Below are 19,145 nucleotides of genomic sequence, written 5' to 3' on the forward strand. Positions count from 1 at the left end.
CCAGCCATCTCATCCTCTGTCGTCCCCTTCTCCTCTTGCCCCCAATCCCTCCCAGCATCAGAGTCTTTTCCAATGAGTCAACTCTTCGCATGAGGTGGCCAAAGTACTGGAGTTTCAGCTTTAGCATCATTCCTTCCAAAGAAATACCAGGGCTGATCTCCTTCAGAATGGACTGGTTGGATCTCCTTGCAGTCCAAGGGACTCTCAAGAGTCTTCTCCAACACCACAGTTCAAAAGCATCAATTCTTCGGTGCTCAGCCTTCTTCACAGTCCAACTCTCACATCCATACATGACCACTGAAAAAACCATAGCCTTGACTAGATGAACCTTTGTTGGCAAAGTAATGTCTCTGCTTTTCAATATGCTATCTATGTTGGCCATAACTTTCCTTCCAAGGAGTAAGCGTCTTTTAATTTCATGGCTGCAGTCACCATCTGCAGTGATTTTGGAGCCCAGAAAAATAAAGTCTGACATTGTTTCCACTGTTTCCCCATCTATTTCCCATGAAGTGATGGGACCGGATGCCATGATCTTCGTTTTCTGAATGTTCAGCTTTAAGCCAACTTTTTCACTCTCCACTTTCACTTTCATCAAGAGGCTTTTTAGTTCCTCTTCACTTTCTGCCATAAGGGTGGTGTCATCTGCATATCTGAGGTTATTGATATTTCTCCCGGCAATCTTGATTCCAGCTTGTGTTTCTTCCAGCCCAGTGTTTCTCATGATGTACTCTGCATATAAGTTAAATAAACAGGGTGACAATATACAGCCTTGACGTACTCCTTTTCCTATTTGGAACCAGTCTGTGGTTCCATGTCCAGTTCTAACTGTTGCTTCCTGACCTGGATACAAATTTCTCAAGAGGCAGATCAGGTGGTCTGGTATTCCCATCTCTTTCAGAATTGTCCACAGTTTATTGTGATCCACACAAAGGCTTTGGCATAGTCAATTAAGCAGAAATAGATGCTTTTCTGGAACTCTCTTGCTTTTTCGATGATCCAGTGGATGTTGGCAATTTGATCTCTGGTTCCTCTGCCTTTTCTAAAACCAGCTTGAACATCAGGAAGTTCACGGTTCACATATTGCTGAAGCCTGGCTTGGAGAATTTTGAGTATTACTCTACTAGCATGTGAGATGAGTGCAATTGTGCGGTAGTTTGAGCATTCTTTGGCATTGCCTTTCTTTGGGATTAGAATGAAAACTGACCTTTTCCAGTCCTGTGGCCACTGCTGAGTTTTCCAAATTTGCTGGCATATTGAGTGCAGCACTTTCACAGCATCATCTTTCAGGATTTGGAATAGCTCAACTGGAATTCTATCACCTCCACTAGCTTTGTTCTTAGTGATGCTTTCTAAGGCCCACTTGACTTCACATTCCAGGATGTCTGGCTGTAGGTCAGTGATCACACCATCGTGATTATCTGGGTCATGAAGATCTTTTTTGTGCAATTCTTCTGTGTATTCTTGCCATCTCTTCTTAATATCTTCTGCTTCTGTTAGGTCCATACCATTTCTGTCCTTTATCGAGCCCATCTTTGCATGAAATGTTCCTTGGTATCTCTGATTTTCTTGAAGAGATCTCTAGACATTTAAAAATAATAAGGGCAATTACTACTGGGCATATACTCTGAGACACTCATAATTCAAAAAATGCGTGTATCCCAGTGTTGATTGCAGCACTATTTATAATCACCAGAACCTGGAAGCAACTTCGATGTTCACTGATGGATGAATGGGTAGAGAAGTTGTGGTACATATACTCAATGGAATGTCCCTCAGCCATAAAAAGGAAAAAAATTGAGTCTGTTCTAGTGAGGTGGATGAACCAGAGCCTGTTATATAGAGTGAAGTAAGTCAACAAGAGAAAAGCAAACATCACATATTAAAGCATATATATGGAATCTAAAAAATAGTGCTGATGAACCTATTTGCAGGGTAGGAATAGACATGCAGACATAGAAAACAGACTTGTGGACACAGTGGAGGAAGAAGAGGGTGGGGTGAATTTAGAGAGTAGCATTGAAACATAAACACTACCACGTGTAAAATAGCTAGCTAGTGGGAAGCTGCTGTATAACACAGGAAGTGAGACCCAGCACCCTGTGCAACCTGGAGGGGTGGGATGGGGTGGGGAGGGAGAGAGGTTCCTGGATATATGTATACCTCTGGCTGATTCGCATTGTTGTATGGCAGAAACCAACACAACATTGTAAAGCAATTATTCTCCAATTAAAAAATTAAAAATTTAAAAATAATAAGAGTCATAATAGAAGTGGCAGGGGAAGCACCAGGTGAGTTGCAATTTTAAATATGGTGGTTTGAGTGTGTGCTAATCACTCAGTCATATCCTGCTTTTTGTGATTCCATGCACTGTAGCCCACTAGGCTCCTCTGTCCATGGAATTTTCCAGGCAAGAATACTGGAGTGAGTTTCTACTTCCTTCCCCTGGGGATCTTCCCAACCCAGGAATTGAGCCTGGGTCTCCTGCATTGCAGGTAGATTCTTCAAATTCATATCCTCAGCCCAGACTGCTCCTGAAATCCAGATTCATGTGTTAATTAAAGATTAATAATTAGTTATTAAATTATTAATACATGAATCTTGATTTCAGGAGCAGTCTGGGCTGAGGATATAAATTTAAAGGATTATCATCATAGAGGTGGCATTTAAAACCATGGTGCTGGGTAAGATCACCAGAGGAATGAGTAGATAAACCCTAAAGTAAGCCCTGGGGAGGTTGGGACTTCATGATGGTCAATTTCATGTAACTTGACTGGACCAGGGGGTGGCCAAATTAAACCTTTCTGAGTATGTTTGTGAGTGGGTGTTTCTGGATGAGATTAGCATTTGAATTAGTGGATTCACTAAAGTAAATCTCCTTTCCCAGGGAGGGTGAGCATCGTACAATCCATTTAGGGCCTGAAAAGGACAAAAAGGTGGAGGAAGGAGAAATTCACCCATTTTGCTCCCTGCTGGCCTCCCATTGGTCTTCTGCAACTGCTCTGGGACTTATCCCATTAGTTCCCCTAATTTCCAGGTTTTTGAACTCGGACTGAATTATACCACCAGCTTTCCTGGGTCTCCAGCTTGCAAGTGGCAGACCGTGGGACTTCTCTACAATTGCATGAGCCAATTCCTCATAATAAATCTCTGTTTTTTACATTTATGAGTGAGTGAGTGAGTGAAGTCGCTTAGTCGTGTCCAACTCTTTGCGATCCCATGGACTGTAGCTCACCAGGCTCCTCTGTCCATGGGATTCTCCAGGCATAACTGGAGTGGGTTGCCATTTCCTTGTCCAGGGGATCTTCCCAACCCAGGGATCAAACCCAGGTCTCCCGCATTGCAGGCAGATGCTTTAACCTCTGAGCCACCAGGGAAGACCTGGTGTTACATTTATACTTACACCTATATATCTCCTATTGGTTCTATGTCTTTGGAGAACCCTGACTAATACAGACTAAAAAGAGGAACTAGCAAAACAAACACAACCCCAGAAGGAACAGTCCACAGTGGAGGAGTATCTAATGCCCTGGAAGCTAAGCTAAGAGTTTCCTTCTCCTTTCTGTTTCTCCTTTCTTCACTCTCGTCTTCCATCCCAAAGCTGAAAGCAGTAGCTCGTGGAAGGAAAGAAACGTGGACAGGGCTGTGCTAGCAGGGTTTGCCTCACCTGTGCGTGTGCTGTGACCACTTATTCACCACCAAAGGTGTCTCCTCACCTTCCACTTTTTATTCAACACTTGCCAGCTAAAGGTGCTTAGAAGTGAATGAGTTCATGCACTGACTTCTGGATTTTCTAGTCTTCAAGAGTTTGCTACCAGTGGAGTAGAGTGGTAATACACAGTTGATATGGGTTCAATGGTCTTTCCCACCTATTCATATGTTAAAGTCTTAGCCCCCAGTACCTCATATTGTGATGTCTGTGGAGACAGACCTTTAAAGAGAGAATTAAATTTAGGTAAAGAAGTCACTGAATTCCTTAGGTCTGCTCACCTGAGGTCTTGGCTTTTGAAAGTTATACCCATGACAGCAAATAAAAACCAAAATACAGCTAGGGTGAAAGAGGGTAAGTTGGAGAAAAGCTGGAAAGATTGTTTGAGAAGGACCAAAAGCAAAAGGAGATGGGGGTGGGAAGGAATGAACTCTGCAGTTTGCCTGGGGTCATCATGGGCAAGACCTCAAAACCAGGCACAAACCTTTAAGTTACACACACACACACACACACACACACACACACACACACACACACACACACACACACAAAACATAACTTTAGCATCCTGCAATCACTGCTCCCAACCCAAAGGAGTTATCTGATGGTTAGAATCTGTACTCTTCTCTTCTACAAACTATCACACAAAGTTCAAGAACATTGTGTAAGATTATTTTATTTCATGGGGCAAAGATTCTGTCATACACAACTGGATCCACCTGAAGCATTAGAAGCCAACTATAGTAGACACATCTTATGCATGTTCATGCTGCCACAAGAACCATCCCTTTTCCTTTAGAAGCGCTGCTTGTTATTGTAGCTCATGGTAACCAGGCAACATGCAAGGGCAGGTGCTGGCTCTGGGTTCCCTGTGGGGCAACCTGTTTTTCCCACCCTCCTCTCCAAACATACATTCTTTAGCTAGTGAGGCCCATTTATCAAAAGTCTTGTGCTTTTCATGAAGAAACCCCCTACACATTATAGCTTTTGCCTCAAATCACCAGAAAACTTACACTATTTTGGCTAAATATGCATTTAAGAGCAGACAGAGGAAAAGAATATCTATTATAACATGGAATCGTCTCAATCCCCAGATGGCTCTTCCTGCCCAGTCGGACCCGGTGACCATGCACATTCTTCTGGGTTAATGCAAGCTTGGAGAGCAGAGGAAAGCTGTGTGGGGCTTGGCTGACCGGCTCTCCCTTCAAGAGCCCTGAACATTATCTCCTTCTGCCTTTTCTGACAGCTTGGCAGCTTTTCACAGCCGGGAGAGCTTGATGTCATAGGAGACCATGTTGAAGTTGTCCCAGGCAAAGAGCTTCCTCTCCAGGGGGTTGTAGTCGATCATGCTGCTGTACTTGTAGCGGTTCTTGAACGGGACGGTCAGGGCCTTGCTGCTCCCGGTGCCTGTGTCATAGGCGAAGTTGACAGTGGCGTCGGGCGAGGAGTAGCTGCTGACCGTGTACAAGGTGCCACAGATGATGAAGGCGTTGGCGACGGACTGCTTACGGATGTTGGTCTCCCAAGTCTGTTCGAGCTCCAGTGTCTCGGGGTTCAGCTTGGAGAGGACGATGGCGCCTTTGGCCGCCTCGGTGCTGTAGATGACCCAGAGGCCTATCTCGTCCACGGCCAGGTCGATGTCGGTGTAGCCGCCCCAGGAATAGGGGAACTGCCCGTGGTAGCCGGCTCCGGGGATCTCCTTCTCCGCCTTCAGCGTCTCGGTGCGCAGGTCGTACCGGAGCACTGTCCTGGACTCGGCCGCCTGGAAGTAGAGGCTGCCCCGGTAGACCACGGCGCCCGTGCTCTCCAGCGGCCTGGGCAGCACGTGCACCTTGGACGGGTAGCCCTGCGTGAACTGCCTGATGTGGTCGTACTCAAACACCTGGCGGATGTCTGTGCCCACGGTGTCGATTCTCCAGGTGGTCTCCCCGGTATAGGGGAAGGCGGCCTGGGGGTCTCTCATCCACACTCCGTACTTGCCGGTGATTGTTTCAGCTGTTCTCAGAGTGATGGGTTCTCCTACCCAAACGAGTTCTCCGCATCCTGGTGAACGAAAACAAAACAAAAACTGTGTTCACCATCGTTCCAGGATGTGGAGCATGGCAGAGCTCGCAGAAGTGAGAACCCCAGAGGCAAACGGTCCAGGTTTAAACCTAAGCTTTTTTTCCCCTCTGTGTGTGTGTGTGTGTGTCAGTGGTTCAGTCGTGTCCAACTCTGTGGCCCCATGGACTGTAGCCCGCCAGGCTCCTCTGTCCAAGGGATTCTCGAGGCAAGCCTACTGGAGTGGGTTGCCATTTCCTTCTCCAGGGGATCTTCCTGGGGATCTCCAGGAATCGAACCCACATCTCCTGCATTGCAGGCAGATTCTTTACTGTCTGAGCCACTAGGGAAGCCCCCTCAATTTTCAGATATTATAAAAATTCAGTTGTTGAGGAAACTAAGGCACACGACCCCCCTACCCCAGGCCTCTATTTGCCAGTCCAGAGAAGCACAAATGGGTGGTTTCAGATTATGAAAAATCATTTTCCACAATACTCCAAACTGTCCTCAAAAGTTCTCCTCAAACTTTATCCTGGCTAGTGAATGACATTAAAAGCTAACACTAGTAAAGTCTTAGTGAAAGTGTTAGTCGCTCAGTCTTGTCTGACTCTCTGCAACCCCATGGGCTGTAGCCTACCAGGGTCCTCTGTCCATGGAATTCTTCAGGCAAGAATACTGGAGTGGGTTGCCATTCCCTCCTCCAGGGGATCTTCCTGACCCAGGGATCAAACCCAGGTCTCCTGCACTACAGGCAGATTCTTTACCATCTGAGCTACTAGGGAAGCCCCAACCCTAGTAAATAAAACGCCAAAAAACAAAGCAACCAAAAAAAAAAACAAACCCTGGACTTTGCCACCTGCCACTTGTGTGACTTTCAGTAAGTTACTTTACTCTCTAAGATTCAGTATTCTCATTTGTAAAGGGAGATAAGAGTAGTTTTGGGTAATAGGGTTGTAAGTTTTACATGTAATTATACATGTTAAGTGCTTGGTATGGAGTAAATGCCCAGGAAATATTATTTGATCACCATGTAATATGAATCCAAGTACATCTGACCTTTGAACAACACAGGTTTGAATTATGAGTCCACTTATACATGGATTGTTTTGAATAAATACTTCAACTTGGTATTGGTTGTAAAGATAAAGGCTGCACAGAGCTTTTCACACTATATTTGTATATTTTTCTAAACCTGGGCAAGTTCTCATGGTGTTCATTATATTACTGTTTATGATTTTTATGTCTGGTTTATTTCATTATTTTAAACAGTAAGATTAAAATCAAGTCATTACAATAATCTCAATAAAACAAAGTTTTTCAAGCCCTTTCCCAAGGGACCACATACTTCAGCCTTTATTTTAATACAATAAAATCTGAATATGATTTTTAAAATGAAGAGATGGTTGAGAACTATTTGAATCACATCTCTGTATTATAATGGATATCTCAATCTCCTTAGAGAAAGTGGAAGCTCTGTGTTGCCCATATCTCAAAGAATCTTATTTTGAATATTTTAAAACTCCCCATCCTCCTACATGCCTCTCTGTGCTAGCAATAACTGCCAATATTACGGATAGTCCCTGTTTCTAAAAGACACGGTCTTCATCATCTTAAAGTCAGGCTTTCAGGGAACACCTTGGAGAGGGGCAATGCTACTTTTCCTTAGTACCCAAAATTAAAGAAAGATACCTTTAGTTAATAATATGCTGGGATGGTACATGGTGTCTGTCTGGCCCCAAGATAAAGATATTAAGGATCTACTTGAAAAATGTCATTTTTCAGATGCAATCCATTCTATATGACAACCAAGTGGGAAAAATGGATACATCTCTCATCTTCCCCTGGGGCAGTGCAGTCTCCATGGTAAGTGTAAGTGACAAAATACAGAGCTTTGCCAGGAAAGACCGACTCCCTGCCAGTGTACCCTGGAAAGGGAGCAGAAAAGGGATTCTGTTCTTTTTCTCCTTTCCTGCCTCTGCTCCCAGGGAGGTTACTTGTCCACCTGCCTCCCGCATAGTGAACTGACCAACTCTGAGCACAGAACTAGACCATGTGGGTACAGAAGAGGAGAAACTTCACTCCATACCAGTGCCTCCTTCTTCATTCCTGGGATGACCAGATGGGCTCTCCTTCAAGATTTGGGAAGCAGGAACCTCTGTTAACTCTGACTTCAGTTCCTGGAAGTCCACGTTCTCCAAATTCCATTTAGCAACTATATTAAAAGAAAGAGGCAAGATTATACCATGAGGAAGAAGGTCTAAGGCTAGACTATATTGAGGATGGGATTTAAATAGGGTTTCAAAGATATGACCATGTTTGAGATTTGTTCTAAGATAATAAGTGGGGTTGTGGAAGGGGAAGGACAATGAAACAAGACTGGGCTGTGCTGACAGCTGTCACAGCCAAGTGATGGGTATGTTAGGGTTTGTGTTATTCTCTCTGCTTTTGTGAATGTTTGAAAAATTCCATAATAAAAAACTTGTGCATGTGTACTCAGTCACTAAGTCATGTCCGACTTCTTGTGACCCCATGGACTGTAGCCCACCAGGTTCTTCTGTCCATGGGATTTTCCAGAGAGGAATACTGCAGTGGGTTGCCATTTCCTTCTCCAGGGAATCTTCCTGACTCAGGATTGAACCCTCATTCCCTGTACCTCCTAGGAAGCCCATAATAGAAAGCTCACAAATAATAAATTGGATAGAAACATGCCTAGCACAGAGTATAGTATTCAAAATAAAGTAAGCTTGTACACAGTTAAAATGGTTCCCACTAGAAGGTCTGATTTATGAGTAGGTGAGGTCTGATGCTGGGATATTGGGAAGATCCTTAGCATCAACTGGGATGCCTGAAATTCAACAATGAACAAATTCCCTGCAAGACTTTTTTTTTTCCCTTGTCACAATACCAATGTGTCTGTAAGAAGTAACATGTTAAGCTTTACATACTCAGCTGCAATATTCTGTCAGATCCCTTTCCAAAGCTAGTTGTGGACAAGGAAGGATTCCTATAGGAATTTGGTGGAGGGTTTGAACCATGGAGAAGGGGAGAGGTGTGGATGACATTGGTTAGATATTAAGTTACTGCTATTATTACTTTGATTAGCATTATGGCATATAGCAGCCCTTGAATATAACAGGAGCAGCTGTTTTAAAATGTAAGATGGATTGTCATTCAGGTATGGTGAGGCCAACAGGCTTCCCGGGTGGCTCAGTGGTAAAGAATCCACCTGCAATACCAGAGCAGTGAGTTCAATCCTTGGGTTGGGAAGATTCCCTGGAGAAGGAAATGGCAACTCACTGCAGTATTCTTGCCTGGGAAATCCCATGGACAGAGGAGCCTGGCAGATTACAGTCCATGGGGTCAGTTACAGTCCATGACTCAGACTAAACAATAGCAATGGTGAGGCCAACAGATCAAGAGACATTGCCATTGAAAAGATAGTTGTTATACTCACTGATCTCTAGAGGAGGGGGTACACCACTCCAAAGGGAGTACCACAGGTCACCAAAGGGTGACCTCCCAGGGTAGCACCAGGATTGGTCAGGAGGGAGGGGGAACATGGGCGAGCACTTACTGTGATTTCCAGGAGAAGGAATGAGTGAGGCAGGATAAGCAGGTTTAGGATTGGTTACTTTGGATAATTTCTGAAAGGTTTTGAAGTGTGGGAGCTGTCCACAGGTGTCTGGTACCTGGCCCCCATTGATCAGGGTGGAGGAATAGTGGCCCCGAGTGTGAGTTCAAAGGAAGAGAGAGTAGGTTGTGGGCTCTGGATTGGTTGGTTTGAATATGAAAAATGTGCTTCCAGTTGAGTCATTTACTATCTTTAGGAATACTACCCTGTGAGGGGCAGTCCCTTCTGTAGCGGCAAGGCCAAGATGTCAAAGTATTGGAATAAAAAAGATATGCTCCAATCATTGGCCTTTTCTCTTGCCGACCATCTCAGGCAGTCTGACCTGGCTCCCAGCCCAGCGTTCCCAGGTGTGCAGGACGGTAGAGGAGGGTGGTCAGTGCAATGCCTGAGGCTACAGCCCAGAAAGTCAGGAAGACATTCTCTGTCTTTCATCACTTGTTAGCTTAACCCTTTTAAATTGACCTCTCAGGTAATGGAAATCAACCCTCCTGGATGTGCCCACATTTCAGTAATCTTAAGCCACACATTCTTTCACATTTTCTCATGTCTGAAATCCAGGCTCCCTCTCACGGTTGCTGGTATTTAGCTTCAGTGAAGCGCTTCCCTGGTGGCTCTGATGGTAAAGAATCTGCCCTCAATGCAGGCGACCCAAGTTCGATACCTGGGTTGGAAAGATCCCCTGGAAAAGGAAATGAAAACCTACTCCAGTGTTCTTGCCTGGAGAATCCCATGGACAGAGGAGTTTGGTGGGCTATAGTCCATGGAGTTTAGCTTCAGTGAACTACAATATTAGAAATGTTTCTCCCTGGAAGGAGGCAGGGAAAGAAGCCCTGAGGCTTGGGCTGGGCCAGGGTGCTGGTGGTGGTATTTTTGTGTGGCCCAGCAGCACAGCGAGCCCTGACCCATCCTGATCCCCAATCCCTGATCCCAACACAGTCTCCACCCTGCCTTTAGTGCAGCTGTTCAGCTGGCCTCCTGGAGAGTGTGACTGCCCTGGGGGTGGGGGTTGGGGGGCACCATCCTCACACCCGGGGATGTTCCTAGACTGGGCTGCCTGAGGGGTTAAAAGCTCTAAATCAAAATGTGTAATCAACTGAGGTCATCCTGGTTATGCACCCAAACTCCAGGGTTAACTGGGAGTACCCTTAGGGGTGTGGAAGGTCTTCATTGTCTGCAGCCTTGGCAAGCTGTTGATCCATCCCGTCAGCCAGCCCCTCTGGAGCACCTGTGAGGTGCAAGGCTGCTGCTGCTGCTGCTGCTGCTAAGTCGCTTCAGGTGTGTCCGACTCTGTGAGACCCCCATAGACGGCAGCCCACTAGGCTCCGCTGTCCCTGGGATTCTCCAGGTAAAAATACTGGAGTGGGTTGCTATTTCCTTCTCCAGACGTGCAAGGCTAGATGTAGAGAAAAGGGGTACAGTTGGTTCCCTGGTTCCCTTCAGAATTCCCAGAGGAATTCAGTCTGGCAAGTCCTCTTGGCCGAGAAGTAACATGGGTTCATTTTGGTATTCAGAAACATTCAATCCAAATGGTTCCTGGGGAGTCTTGGGACATTAATTCGGTTCCCTGAATTGCCTTCCTGTCTGCAGAGCTGTGGAGATGAGGTTTCAGGTGAGCAAGAAATATCATCACAGTGGCATCTGTGCAAAGCTAGAGAGTTCCCTTGCTTCTCTCTAGCTCCCTGCTTGTCCGCTCCATGACTCAAAGTTGCCGTCCATCGAGGGTCACTGTGACTCGCCCTCCCCTGCACCCAGCTTCTTCCTCTGTGCATCTGATACAAATTATTTCACTCTCTGAATGTAACTAGGATGGTCATATAATTCAGTGAGAAATTTTACTGAAAAAAAAGATGTATAGTGAGAAAAGTAGAGGCATATACCTGCCATTCGGTGAGAAGAAAGTTAAGAAAAATGGGGGGCTTTCCTGGTGGTCCAGTGGTTAAGACTCTGTGCTTTCAATGCAGGGGGACTCAGGTTCAATCCCTGGTTGAGGAACTAAGATTCTGCAAGCTGTGTAGTTCAGCCAAAAAAGAGAGAGAGAGAAATAAAAAAGAAAAACCTCATCTTTAGCCACAGGGAATAAAGAAATGTGAAGGGGGAGGAACCCAAAGTTACAGGCATTTCCCCAGGTAACTTCCTTGAAGCCAGCTAAAGTACTGGCACTGAAATACTGAAAAACAGTTTATTTGTGAAAAGAGATGATTAAGAGGTATTTATGGCTCCTTCCACATTTCAAAGCAGTTTTATATACATTATTTATGTGATCTGTTGCCTTCACAAGTTTTAGAGAAATAGAGTAAGGCTTTAGAACTGCAGTCTGCACCTAATTAACTATGGCCACTTACTCAGTGCTTCCTATGAGCCAGGTACCATGCTAGGCTCTTCTATTCCACATAGCAGTCCTAAAAGGGAACCTTATGATCCTCACTTTGCAGAAGAGGAAACAGGCTCAGAGAGGTTAAGTTACTTGCCCAAGATCACACAGCTGGTAAGTGGTGGGACTGGGACTTGAACCCATATCTATCATGGTCATGGCAGCTGTGAACCTTTCCACCCTATGGTGGGGTTGAGTGTCAGTTACAAATGTATTGCCTGTCAGTGCTGAATGCATAGATGACACACCCTTTCATGGATGCTCTCTAAAACACAAGGTATTTCTCTTCTAAAGTGAGCACAATGCTGAGCTTTCTCAGTAGAGGGTGCTGCAGGGACACTGCAGGGGAAGCAGGTGGGTCTCCTGCAGGGGCTGGGCTGGTGGGCACCAGTGTGAGGACACCTGGTGGAGCCCTGCCTAGGCACGAGTCCAGGACCTGGTTCCTCTGTGACCTTGCCACCTCAGATTGGCCATAACCCTTCCACAGCCCTCGCTACATGGCACCCCGAGTCCCTGCACAGGGACCCCCCCCCTACTCTATGGACCTCTGCAAGCCCCCACGCTGGTTCTGCAGATGCCTGCAGCCTGGTTCAGACTCAAGAGGTGGCCATACCAGCTCCAGCTCAGGCTAACCGGCCAGCCTCTCTGCTGTCTCATGGGTTGAAACCACCTTCCTCCATGAAGCCGGGACCATTCCAAGTCTGTGCTCCCTCTGGTTCCCCTCACTCAGACCTAGGGTGCCATGCAGAGTTTACTTTATCTCATAGTTGCTCCTCCTTCATCAGTTATTCTTCATGTGAAGCATTCCTGACTTAGTCTGCTATGTGGTTTCTGACTCCAGTATGAACCCAGACTGCTACCAGAAGCTCTACAAGAGCCTGGAAGATGCTGCTTAGCTCTTTGGGGTGGTGACCCACTCTTGGAGCTGACTCAGATTCCAGTGGGTGACTCACACACGCACAGCTCCCAGACGGTGCACCCAAAGAGCTATCTTGCCATCAACTCTTCTCCCCTTACCCGTGCCTAACTGGTTCCCAGTTCCTTTCCTGGTCCCACCAAGGCCCTCAGGGCTCTGACCAGGGGCCTTTCTCCCTGCCTTCCCCTGCATCCATCCCCTTTAATCACTTTTTGCAGGAACCACGCCTCATGGCTTTCTTTGGAGTAAACAAGAATCACAATAAAACATAATGTCAGGGAATCGCTTCCAGAATGACTGCAAGGCCAGTTCTCATTTGGCAGGTGGGATGGCTGGCTTGCAAGCCTGCTGGTTGCTGTGTGGCTGTGTCAGCCAGCAGCACCTGGCAATGGTCCTATTCCCAGAGCAGAGCGGGCATGAGAACTGAAGCCTGTGGGAGAGGATACAGAGCCCAAAAGGCAGGGGAGCTGTTGTGTGAAGGGGCCTGGCAAGGCCAGAAGTCATACTTTCCTAATTCAGTCCAGCCATGTACCAGCTGTGTGACTTTGGACAAGTTCCTCAAACTCTTTGACCCTCAGAAGTTTTAGCTCAAACTGAAAATGAAATGGTCTTCAATAAAAAATGTAACAGAAAGCTAAAGTTTCTCTGGAATGTTTTAGAATCACTCAAATTTCATTCTGAATATGTGTGGGGGGAAACAAAAAGAGGTTTTGAAAAGATTAAGAACTATATTGTATCGGACAGCTAAAAAGTTTTAGGGAGTTGTTTCTTTGAAAATCCAGTCTTTCTATGGTTGAAAAGTTCATATCGGTTACAAAATTTTGGAAATATTTTCTTCATGCTCTGTCCTGACTCTCTCACCGCTGCTTGATAGACACATGCTAGAGAGCTTAACCTGAGCTGATTAACTTGCTTGCATACCATGCACACACTCACACATGCACACACATACACAGAGGCAATATATATATATAAGGTACATAAGGTTGCATAACATATATGCTGCTGCTGCTGCTAAGTCGCTTCAGTCATGTCCGACTCTGTGCGACCCCATGGACTGCGGCCCACCGGAGGCTCCTGGGGTGCCATTGCCTTCTCCATAACATATATATCTATATGCAAATGACATTATAATGATTAATGTAGCTATTTTCTATCTGCCTAAAAAGTTAGGTCAGTATTATATACATGAAGAAGATGAAAAAAAAGAAGGGTGCTGACAAAGTTACAGGCTGTCATGAATACTCCAGGAAACTGAAGATTTGCTAGCAGACTACTATCCTGAGTGCTGCTCCAACATCTATTGTCTCTGGAATCAATGAGTGTTACAGAAACGATACATACGTGTTGACGTTTTGATCTGTAAGTGACATTTTTAAACCACGGTGGAACTCAGGCAAAAGAAGCCCTTCGTAGTTAGAGTCCATCCCCTGGCTGGTCACTGTGTGCCAGACACCTCAGTGCGTGCTTTCCACTTTACCTCCAGTTGCAGGTCATTCTCTGCATCCTGCAGTGCAGGAGATCCGGGTTCGATCCCTGGGTCAGGAAGATCCCCTGGAGGAGGGCATGGCACCCCACTCCAGTGTTCTCGCCTGGAGAATTCCATGGACAGAGGAGCCTGGCGGGCTCTGCAAGAACCAGCTTGGTGCCCCCATCTGTGGATCAGGGAAATGCGATACATCCCATGGGATGATCCTTGGCCAACAGAGCACAGGATCCAGGGAGGAGTGCTCCCTTCCTCTGCTGCATTCCACTCCTCAGAAGTCTTGTGGGGTCAAGTCTTTGCTGCCCACCATGGGGACCCACTGGAGAATGCCCCTCACCGCCACCCCTTGTTGGTTCTCTTTCCTTCCCTGTCACATTCCCCCCATCCCTGATTCTCCTCCCTGGGATGTGGTCATACAAATGCTGCCACAAGCCCACATGCTGGATTCTGTTTTCTGAGATGACCAGCCCAAAGCAGAGGAGAAATAAAGGGAAGTGGGGCTTCTCTTGTGACTCTACAAGCAACTCTAATTTTTCTCTGGTAATCTGTGTTTTCTATTTAGGGGTTATTTAAAAGATTTCCAGACATTTCTTTTTTAACTTTTGGGCTGGGCTGTGAGGCATGTGGGATCTAATTTCCCGACCAGGGATCGAACCCGTGCCCCCTGAAGTAGGAAGCAGGGAGTCTCAACTACTGGACCACTTGGGAAGTCCCTCCAGACATCTCACTACAAAACTATTAATACAACACTTTATATGTGTATTTTATTTCAACTCACACACACACACACACACACACACGCGCGCGCGCAAAAGCAAGTGTCTTTCGTAATTCTATAGAGACTTTTTTCCCTATGGCAATGGCACCCCACTCCAGTACTCTTGCCTGGAAAGTCCCATGGATGGAGGAACCTGGTGGGCTGTAGTCCATGGGGTCGCTAAGAGTCAGACATGACTGAGCGACTTCACTTTCACTTTTCACTTTACTGCATTGGAGAAGGAAATGGCAACCCACTCCAGTGTTCTTGCCTGGAGAATCCCAGGGACGGGGGAGCCTTGTGGCCTGCCATCTATGGGGTTGCACAGAGTCAGACACGACTGAAGCGACTTAGCAGCAGCAACAATTACCCAATAAAGTGGTGGTGACAATTTGAATTACAGGTGGAGTAAGAAAATGTCCCCCTTCTTAGTCCTTTCCTCTGCTCACTCAGTAAGCTCTCACCGCCCAGCCTCCATTCCCCAGGTATTGCCTCCCCTGCATATGTACACCCACACCTGAGGCCCAGCACCCAAGCCCTTTACTCTCAGAAGCACATCTTTTGTTCCAAGCATGCCTTTCCTCGTCACTTCAATGTAACCCTTTTGTCTTTCATGTTTAGGTTCTACAAACTAGAGGTCCCACCAGGGTCCTAGGAGCCACTGAACCTCTAGGTAGAGCTGAATTCTAGTCCCAGCTCTGCCAGCAATGGACTGGCAACTGGGGAGCACTGAGTAACCTCTGTGGGCCTCAGTTTCCAGGTCTGCCCAAATGAGCCAGAGATGCCAGATGCTCTCGAGGCCCCCTTTCCAGCTCTACATTCTTGTACTAATGTAATATCCTGCTCAGGAAAATCCCACTGCTAGAAAAGAGCTTCCAAGTCTGGACTTCACTCTAATAGGCTGTTGTCTTTATTTCAAAAGTAGAGCAGCTGGAAAGGACAAAAAGAAATATAAAATCAGAAAACACATAGAATAAATTTCCAAAGATTTGTTAAATGACCACAAGACAATAAAAAAAAGTTGCCTCATTTTCATAAACGCACACTGCTTTTCATTCAGTAAACAGTCTGAAATACATAATGCCTCATTAACACTTGTATTAATAATGATTCTTTCATTAGTGCTCAAAGACTTAAGTTCAACAAATCTTAGCTCTGTCACTGATCAGCTCTTCCACCTGGGGTCCCTTGGCATCTTACTTTCCTTCACTGTAAAATTTAGGGGACTTCCTTGATGGTCCACTGGCTAAGACTCCATGCTCCCAGTGCAGGGTGTCTGGGTTTGATCCCTGGTCAGGGAACTAGATCCCATATGCCACAACTAAAGATCCTGTGCACTGCAAACAAGACCCAAAGCAGCCAAATAAATATACATTTTAAAAAAGAAAATTTTAAACTGAATATCTTCCAACTCTAGCAATATAAAATTTTTAAAAATACTTTATATCTTAGAGTCATTTCACTTGAACCCCACAGAAATCTTTATTCATCGTAGGAATTTTCATTGCCATGTTATAGGTGAGAAATCAAGATGCAGAGACTAGATGACTTGCCTGAGGTCATACCCAGGCATCAGCTCTTGGGTTTTCTGATCTCACACCTGCCTCTCTTTAGAAAAGTTTCCCATCATCTTATTTTGAAGATTTTCAAACCTTTAGAAAAGTTGAAAGAATAGCATTAATACAATAAATCCCCATGTGCTGTTCACTTAGATTTACCAACTGTTCAGACTTTGTTAATTTGTATTCTTTTTCTTTCTCTCTTTATATATTCATAATCTTTGTCAGACTATTTTAAAGTAAACTGTAGACTTTCTGACACCTCACCCTTCAGTACTTGAGTATGTATCTCCTTAGAACAGGGCTATTCTTCATAACCACACTACCATCTCTCATCCAAGAAACTGAACATTAACCCAATAACGTAATCTAACAAGCAGTCTATATTCAAATTTCTTCAAGGATCCCAAACCTTTTCTCTGCAGCTTTGTGCCCCTGGATGCAGGAGCCACTCCAGGGTCATGCACTGCACTTGGTCACTACATCTCTATGGTCCCCTTTAATTGAAAACAAGGTCCCCCACCTCCCTTTTTTTCTTTCTTGATATCAACATCTTTGAAGACTCTGGGGTAGTTGTCCCATAACTGGATTTGCTTGTTTATTTCCTCATGACTGGAAAACTTATTAAACAGCAAATATTTGGGAGCACAATTTCACAAAAAGTAACAACGATACTGTCTTCCCAGCTGCTCGAAGAGTGCCCCCACCCCCAGCCCAGACACTCAGGGACTCACCTTCTGGCACGGGCAGGATGAACAGAACAGCATCTGAGGCAGCAAAAGCCACCTCAAAGTGACTTAAAGGCAGAGGCTCTCAGACTGAATCAAGAGCAGGAAAACTTCCAGCATCAATCCTGTTAAAATCGCAATACCACCCAAAGCAATCTACAGATTTAAGTCAATCCCTATCAGATTACCCAGAGAGCAGGAAAACCTCCAAAACAACATAGTGAGGGAACACACAAAAGGGTTGCTGCCTCTTTATTTGGCTAAGGAAGGACATAAAAAAAACCCCTATCACCTATAATCATTTCATAAATAGAGGACATGTTAACAACAAAAGGCAAGAATCAACAACCTCTGAACAAAGATTCACAAAAGGATAGTTTTCTAAAAGGAGAGTTGGCAACTTCCTACTGATTGTATATATAGGCATCTCATCTGGTCCTTCTATTTCTCATTTTGCTGTGAATGGTGAAAACTGTCATGGGTGAGTACAAGAACTCAGAACCAGTAACCTCGACAGAATTTTCAGGAGTTAATGTACTAGGAATATGTGCAAGTGGTTGCTTTGCCCTCCTTCATTTGTCTGCCTCATGCTGTGTGTGTGGTCTCCGGGAGAAAGGACAGGGTGGGAAGGATAGGCCTGGGCCACCTACAACAGATCACCATGAATCCTGTCACCTTCACCCCACGTCTTTACCTTCCCTGGAGCCTGATGGCACGTCCTGAGAGCTGCTGTGGGCCTGCGGACACTGGCCCCTCCTCAGGCTTGCTACCTCCTGGCTGCTGCTTTCCAGCCTCCTGGCCAGATCCTCGTTCTCCGCCTGCAGCTGCCTCTTCTCCTCCTCCAGAGCCGACTTGTCACGGACGAGGTTGCTGTAGGCTGACTCCAGCTCCTGGGTTTGGGTTTCCAGCTGTTCTCGCTCTCTTCTCAGGGCTTCCAGCTCCCTCTGCAGCCCCTGGTGGGTCTCCAAGGGCCCAGCGGGCTGGCCTGAGGTCAGGCGGTGGAGGAGGGCCTCCAGGGAGCTGAGGCGGGCCTTGGTGGACTCCAGGGTCGCGCGTTGTTCGCTGCTGTCTCTCTGCAGCTCCTGGATGGCCAACATGGCCTGGCCCTGCTCAGGGCAGCTGGACTCACTGGGGCTGGCCACGCTGAAGGTGTACTGGCATCGGCCACTCCGGTCGTTGGCCTTCTGGAACTGGGCTGTCCTGGCCCCCACACCCCCTAGCAGACAGGCCAGCAGTAGCAGCTGGACCGCTGGCATCTTGGGACTGTGGTGGCAGCGATGTGTTCGGAGGCCCTCAGTGCAGAGCCTGGGTGAGGCTCCTCAGACACTCTCCCCTCGCCGAGAGGTGTCTGGATGGGTGGCCTTGCTGGTTTCTGCCCCAGCTCCACAGAGACTCATATATGCCGGGAGCCAGCCCTGCGTGGGGGGAGAATGAGGTGGCCACATGAGGCTGGGTGGGGCCATGCACAGGCGGGGGGTGGGTGTTTTCACACTGCCAGCAAGATTCTTAAAAAATGACCTTCCAGAAGTCTGTTTTGAATTTCTTTTAAAAAAGAATGCCCCACTTTCCGGAGCCCACACCCCCAACACAGTCCCTGTATCCCTGGCCTGTTTTCTCACACACCCTCACACGTGCCCACCTCGTCCAGCATCACTACTTCTGTGTCTGTTTCAACAAGGATTTACTTCTAGTTCATATTTCCATGTACTCTGCAAACTTTCTCGAGAACCCACTGTGTATCAGGCCCTGTCCTAGAAAATGAGGATACATCCATAGCTAAGACAAGCCCCTCTGTCCCTGTCGCAGTGACAGAGATGAAAGCAGCTGGACAGGGTACAAGGGCAGAATGCCACCAGGTTTCGGGGAGTAGCCATCCTCTAGAAGCAGTTGGAAGCAGAATTCTTCCCCTGTCCCTCACTATAAAATAAGAGCAGGTGTGTCTCCGGAAGGA

General features: G+C 46.3%; 1 protein-coding gene across 1 annotated transcript; it reads right to left on the reverse strand.

Annotated features, from left to right (window-relative positions):
• Nucleotides 1-4,366: 4,366 nt before the first annotated feature.
• Nucleotides 4,367-18,602, reverse strand: MYOC (myocilin). Its single transcript, XM_019976502.2, has 3 exons — nucleotides 17,889-18,602; nucleotides 7,833-7,958; nucleotides 4,367-5,749 (listed from the first exon to the last, which is right to left on the reverse strand). The coding sequence occupies exons 1-3, from the start codon at nucleotides 18,448-18,450 to the stop codon at nucleotides 4,965-4,967; spliced, it is 1,473 nt and encodes a 490-aa protein (XP_019832061.2). The 5' UTR covers nucleotides 18,451-18,602; the 3' UTR covers nucleotides 4,367-4,964.
• Nucleotides 18,603-19,145: the final 543 nt, after the last annotated feature.

This window comes from Bos indicus, chromosome 16 (genome assembly GCF_029378745.1).
Source record: "Bos indicus isolate NIAB-ARS_2022 breed Sahiwal x Tharparkar chromosome 16, NIAB-ARS_B.indTharparkar_mat_pri_1.0, whole genome shotgun sequence".
In the NCBI taxonomy this organism is placed as follows: Eukaryota; Metazoa; Chordata; class Mammalia; order Artiodactyla; family Bovidae; genus Bos; species Bos indicus.

Coding starts and splice junctions, on each gene's coding strand:
- MYOC (XM_019976502.2), bottom strand. CDS start 18,450: ATGCCAGCGGTCCAGCTGCTACTGCTGGCCTGTCTGCTAGGGGGTGTG. Junction 7,959..17,888: donor GCCATCAGGCTCCAGGGAAG/GTAAAGACGTGG, acceptor CTTTTAATATAG/TTGCTAAATGGAATTTGGAG. Junction 5,750..7,832: donor GAATGAAGAAGGAGGCACTG/GTATGGAGTGAA, acceptor TTCGTTCACCAG/GATGCGGAGAACTCGTTTGG.